Source organism: Crocuta crocuta, unplaced genomic scaffold (genome assembly GCF_008692635.1).
Source record: "Crocuta crocuta isolate KB4526 unplaced genomic scaffold, BGI_CrCroc_1.0 scaffold217, whole genome shotgun sequence".
Taxonomy (NCBI): domain Eukaryota; kingdom Metazoa; phylum Chordata; class Mammalia; order Carnivora; family Hyaenidae; genus Crocuta; species Crocuta crocuta.
The window spans coordinates 2936950-2943267 of record NW_027532208.1 but is presented as its reverse complement, the minus strand read 5'-3'; the positions used below and the strand labels follow the sequence as shown (position 1 = coordinate 2943267).

General features: G+C 56.1%; 1 protein-coding gene across 4 annotated transcripts in view; it reads right to left on the bottom strand.

Annotated features, from left to right (window-relative positions):
- Nucleotides 1-3468: 3468 nt before the first annotated feature.
- GTF2IRD1 (GTF2I repeat domain containing 1) overlaps nucleotides 3469-6318 on the bottom strand; it is a 104973-nt gene continuing 102123 nt past the window's right edge. For 3 of the 4 annotated variants that reach the window (XM_077777845.1, XM_077777846.1, XM_077777847.1), the window contains one exon: nucleotides 3604-5052. In XM_077777845.1, the coding sequence (XP_077633971.1) occupies nucleotides 4742-5052 (311 nt within the window). In that variant the 3' untranslated portion in view covers nucleotides 3604-4741. Of the gene's footprint in view, nucleotides 5053-6318 lie in introns of all 4 variants that reach the window. The other variant, XM_077777848.1, reaches the window with a different exon arrangement.

Sequence of the window (6318 nt, the reverse complement as noted above, 5' to 3'; positions counted from 1 at the left end):
AAACACTATTAAAAAATGTTTTAAAAAATTGTGGGGTGGGGACATCTGCTTTAGACTGGCTGTTCTGGAAAGGCCTCTTTGAGCAGAGCACATTTCAGTGAAAGGTAAACCGGGAAGGGGGTGCCACGCTGAGTTGGGAAGGAGGGGAGGGAGCGGTGTGAGGAAATGGAAGAAGGATGCCCCCAACCTCATGTGGAGGGAAGATGGGAGAGGCGGCACAGTGCAGACAGCCCTGCAGAGGACATCTGAGAAGCACGAGGCAGAGGCCAAATCATGCCGAGAGTCTTAGGGTCACTGGGTCCTGGTTTTTTTTTCTTTCTTTTTTTTTTTTAGCTTATTTTTATTTATTTTGAGAGAGAAGTAGTGGGTGAGGGGCAGAGAGTGAGGAAGACAGAATCCCAAGCAGGTTCTGTGCGGTCAGCACAGAGCCTAAAGCAGAGCTCGAACTCATGAACCATTCATGACCTGAGCCAATGTCACCCGGGTGCCCCACTGGGTCCTGCTTGAATCCACACCTCAGCTTCTTCCCACCTCCCCACCCGGTAGCCTCAGACATCACCTAGGACATTGCGGACAGGAATGGTACATCCTGAGAGCCTCCAGCCTGCAGCCCTGCAGCCCTCTACGGAACTTGTACCTCAGTTTCCCCAATGAAAAATATTTTTTTCCCAAAGACCATTCTCCTTTCTCTGAGCCACTACATGCACACCAAAAAATTAATTAAATTAAATAAAAAGCTACTATCCCTCTCCATCCCGGCTGGGCTAGGTGGAAGTTGTGACTCAGTAGACAACCCTTAATACATTTTATTTGTATGTAGTTATCTCCCTACCCAAAGCAAGGCTTGAACTCGGGATACAGCGATCAAGAGTCACGCGCTCTACAGGCTGAGCCAGGCAAGTGCCCGGCAAAAGCTTTGGTTCCTTAAAAGAAGATCCTTTGCATGGTTCTGGGGAAGCCCCTGCCACTGGAGCTCAGGATCATTCTCCTCTTAGCAGAAGGGAGGCACCTGCGCGGTGAGAGAGGAAGGCTGCAGAGAGCAGGTGCTTGAGAGCCACCCCTCCCGCCTCACTCTAGCTTTGTCCCTGCGCTGATTATTGCTTTATTACTGTTTTCAGTCAGATATAATTCCGGCATTTTCTACAATCTTGATCTTTTCACTGATACCAGATTCTTGTACAAAGATTTGTATGTAAAATGATTATGTACCCACTAGAATACATTCCCCGGCAATTAGCACGTTTAAGATGCAGCTCATAACACTCCTTCTGCACATTCCTCATTTATTACTTCTGAAAATGTTTTGTGATTTTTTTTTCTTTTGGTGGATGTGTTTACAAATCCAATAACAATCCTCATTTAGAGTTGCAAAACACGAAGCCATTTTGAACTCAGACAGATGGCAGCTAAATGAACTTTAATTAAAGAATGAGTGCTTTGAATCAAATCACTTTAAAAAAGTACAGTACACTGAGATTCTGGAGAGGTTGCATAAACAGCATCTGGGTTCTTCTGCAGGAAGCAGGCCTGCTTGCGGAGAACTAGGAAGGCATCCCCAGCGGATCTGGGCTGGGCTGGGCTGGCACTGGGCACCGTGGGCAAAGCGAGGGGGCGGGCGGCCAGCGGGCAGTAACGCGTCCTCTGCCTAGAGCGCAGAGCTCCTAAGACAGGAGGTGAAACCGACACAGGCCACCTCTTGGTTCAAAGGCTTTGCCTTGGGTGTGGGGGTGGGGTCCCCCATTCTGCTTTCGTGCACTGAGGTCGGCCCGAGGCACGGGGCNGGCCCAGCCCCGCCGGCCGGGAGGTTTGCACTCTGCGCGGTGGCGGTGGGAGGCGCGGGGCAGGAAAAGCACCCGAGGCGCCTAATCGGGGAGACGGGATTAGATGGGGAGGATGGCCCCCAGGGGCAGGGTGTGAAGGCAAGGTGGCAGCTGCCAGGTTGTCCTCGATGTCATAGTTTCTGGCTCGAGGGCGCTGGTGAATGGGGGGGGGGAGGGGAGGGCGCTCCTGCCCTGATCCTGGTGACTTTAAAGGGGCGGGGGTCTGAGGGTGGAGAGTTGAACGCCCTGGTGGGGCCCGGGGACTCTGCGAAGTGGCGGCGGCAGCCGCCAGAGGAATAGTTTGGGCACGGCCTGCCAACATTGTGGCTTCTGGCTTCTTGCATCTTTTCAGAAGGAAGCAGAGTCCGGAAGGCTGGGACGGGGCCTTCCCTCCTGCCCTGGGCACCTCGCTGACCCCGTGGGTTGGCAGAAGCTTCTGGCCTGTGTTGATCGTGTAATTAGCTGACTCAGGTCAGTTCCTCCAAGTCAGAGGCCTGGTTCTGGCCCTTGGCTAGACGCTGCGGTCACCCTGACCCTTCCATGCCCCAGCGCTCCTGTCCAATTGACTCCCAAGTCCTGTTGGCTGACGACCTTGTTAGCCTCCACCTGGCTGGAACCTCTTCCTGTAAGGACTACAGGAGCCTCCCACGTGCTCTCCCGGCTTCTCCCCCCCCCAACCCGTGGCTCCCCCCTCCCTCCAAGCAGCCTGGGCCAGAGCCCCAGGACCTTCCACACCTCCAGTGGGAAAAGGGATGCAGGCCGGCCCCAGGGTGCACAGCTCTGCTCCACTCACCCCTTCGGCCTGCCTCCATGTGCAGGGCCCCGCTTGGGGAGTGTCCCCAGGAATGCCTGGTTTCACCTCCAGCCACACGTTGTTCCTGGAACACCCAAGGTCTTGCTTGTGCCGTTGGCACAGGGGGCTCTCCCAGAACACGGTCCTGCACCGCAAGTCCCGCTCTGCTTTGCCAACCGCAGCCGCGCTCTCAGCATCAAGGATGATTCTTGACTCAGAGTCAGAGAAGGCCGCCCTGCCTTGGTGCTCCCAGGGCACCCTGCCTTTCCCATCAGCGCCCCCCCCGGCCCAGGCCCTTGCGACGCCCCCCGGCCCCCACCTTCTGCCTCCAATCTTACCCCTTCCTTCACAGTCCCACCTGCCACCAAAGTGGCCTTTCAGAGACAGCTGTGACACACCCCTCGGCTGCTGGCTGCTCAGACGCCCTGAGGGCCATCAGAAGTCCACCGCAGCCCTCCAAGTCCAACCCAGAGCCCCTTTGCCCAGGTGCCTTCTCTGCAGCCACGGAGAGTCCGGCTTGATCCTACTTCACACTTCGGACTTCACCTCCTCCTGGAGCCACGGCAGCCCCTTGCCACTCTGTGCCCCCCCACCCCCGGCCCCGCACTCCCAGGCCAGGGAGTCAGTCTGGCACTTTGCCTCCCACAACCCTCATCCGGAGGTCACCCGGTCCCAGGAGCACAGAAATGAGTGAAATGTGTCCCTAGCCGCCAGGGCCTGGTGCTTAGGGCCACCACCTCTGCTTTGGCAAAAGAAGGGGGACCTTGGCATGCTGTCTGAGCCTGGTTTCCTGACCTCCCCTCAGCGACAGCTGCAGCCGTAATTCNGGCAGTGCTTTTTTTTTTTTTTTTTTACTTTTTAAAAAAGGCCTTGGTGGCAGGAATATAGTGTAAAAATCATTGGAAAAACTAAAAGGCATCGATACATATCCGAATATACACTTTGTACATAAATTACATTTCCTTTAGTCTTTCTGAGTGAGGTCCTGATTCAGCACTGAGGTCTAGTAATTCAGAGGTCCCGGAAGCTGCACGTTCAGGCCGGCATAGTCCACCATGTACATCGGCCATTGCTAGAGAAAGGGGGACAAATGGCCTGGGGTTAGGACTCCAGGTGACCCAGAAAGAACACCAGACCATTTAGCTCTGCTTTCTGAAGGGCTTCCTCAGATGCTATTCATTTGGAGACAGCTTGATGGTCCAGACAGCTGCTGAGACCCGTCCAAGGTCATGTAATTCACCAGCGGCCATGGAGCCCGGGCTGGGGCCTTCTGACTCACTCCCACCCAGGGGCCAGAGGCTATTCATCTTACCAACGGGAACTGAGGGTTTGCTCGGAGCACATGGTCACCCCCATAAACTCAGCCCCCTCCAGGCCTTATGCCAAAGAGCCAGTCCTACATCTTAGAGGTGGGAAGAGCTGGTGACCTTCCGGAGGTACCCCTAGGTGAAGAGAAAGGTACAGCCTGCAGCCTGAACTTCGGGGTTTTCCAGGTTTAAAGGGAGGCACAGTTGGGGCACCTGAGGGGCTCAGACGGTTAAGCGTCTGAGTCTTGGTTTCGGGCTCAGGTCATGATCTCAGTTTTGTGGGTTTGAGTCTCGTGTCAGGCTCTGCGCTGTTCAGTGCAGAGCCTGCTTGGGATTCTCGCTCTCCAGCAGCCCCCTCCTGCCTTCGTCCTTTCCCTCTTTGGGCTCTCAAAATGAAACTTAAAAAAAAAAGAGGGAAGCACAGTCCAAGGATAAAGAAATTTCCAAGTCATTTTCAAACGCGTTCCAATATTCTCCCTGTTGGACTCAGGATTTCCAAGCTAGTGTTTTGAAGTCTGAAAGAACTCTCGAGTGTGTGTGTCCCTAATGAGGCTGACCGCAGTGAGGCCACAGTCAATCAGCCCCTGCCCCTTGTTTTCCTCCTCCACGCGCTGTGGCTAACACTTACAACCTCATGGGGCTGTGGTGAGGCCCGAGCATGCGCTGTGAGCACAGAGATTAACCTAGCATCTACTAGGTCCGCTCTGGCCCCGTCCAGGGGAGGCCCCCACCCCTTCCCCGGGCCTTGCACCTGCCCAGTGGGGGTGTGACTTCCTGCGGAGGAGGGGGAGGATGTGTGAGCAGCCAGTGACGTGGTCGGACTATCTCGTGGGCAGACCTGGCAGACACATCTGCCACCCCGAGGCTGCGGAGCCCCACTCAGACCCAGCGCTTCCCTGTGCCCCAAACCCACGTCCCAGAGTAGACGGCCCTGCCCCAACGCGGGGCGGAGGCCAAAGAGCAGGGTGGGCAGGTCCGGATCTGTGCAACTTTACCACGAGTGAGATCTGGTTGGTAGATGCCACGGACTCTGGGTTCGAGGACGAGGAGGAGGAAGAGGAGGAGGAGGAGGAGAAGGAGTTCCCTTCCGAGACCCGCTTTCTCTTGCGCTTGGGAACGCTGCTGTCTTTGGCTGGTGGGAGAAAAGGCTGCTGACACCGGATGCTGTGGGGCTGCTCTGTCTCGGCTTTGGCCCCTGGCCCCTCGGGAGACGGCCTTTGTTTTCATGTTTCAAGTCACCCTCTCGGCGTTCAAGGCTCCAGAGCCCCCAGACAAGCCCCGTCCCCGCGGCCAAGGCCCCTCTCTCCTGCCTCCTTCCTTAACCAGGCCCCATAGCCGGGGGCTCACCTGCCTGCCTTTGCCAACACAAGAGCCTCACCCCCCCTCACCCCCCCAGGTGGGGCTCCTGGCGGGCTGGGTTCAGGCCCAGGCCCTCTTTCTCCTGTTCCCAGACCATCCAGCCTGGTGGGTCTGGTGTCCCCACAACTCCTGCCTCGGGCCCTGGAGAAAGTCACTCCGTGACCTTGGGCCTTCACTGCCTTGCCAGTGAACTGAAAGATCCTGGAGGGTTGCTGGGAGCTTCCCGTGGCTGGCATGCCTGGGCCTCCAGAAATCCTTGGCAACCGAGAACAGGTATCATGTTGGTACTGTTAACTGTGGGCGGGTGAGGGCCCTGACCTGATAACGCCGTGCCACGTGACAGGTCACAAGTACCACGGGTGGACAGGCAGTGACCCCGTGGAAAGAGACTCTGGCTTACCGTCAGAAGTCCTAAATTCAAATTCCATCACTGCCATTACTAGCTGTGGGACGCTGGGCAAACTGACTGACCTCTCCGGGCCAAATGGGGAAAAAACAATGTGGCCTGAGACTCCCAGGAGATTACGTGTCTGCAAGAGCCCAGTACCCAGCCTGACACAAAGCAAGACTCGGCAGGTGTTGTGCTGCTGAATTAAATTGATACGAATCTCTTGAGACCTCGAACACGGATGCGCACCTGTGTGCTACACAGTAGGGTTTGGTGCTTGCCCGAGTGGCCAGGTCACTGAGTAGAAACCAGAAGGGTCATAATAACACAGCATGAGAGCAAGCTGGGCCTACAAGGGGGCTGTTCGTGCAACTGGTGAAGAAATACCAGAGCCTGGGGGCCTGTGACATTGCATAAATAGACACCAGGGGAACAGAAGACTCTAGGGGCAGAAAGAACCCTGGGAATGGATGGGAGAAAAAGGATTTTGGAGAGTCCAGCAGAAAATGAAGGCAGATGTGCTGGCCCAGGGCGGTGGCCAACCCAGCGTCACTGTAAGATGGTAAAGAGGGCCAAGGTGGGGGGGGGGAGGGCAGACGCAGGTCATGGCTCCCATCCTCTGAGCATCTGTCCCAAAGTCTCCTCCTGAGG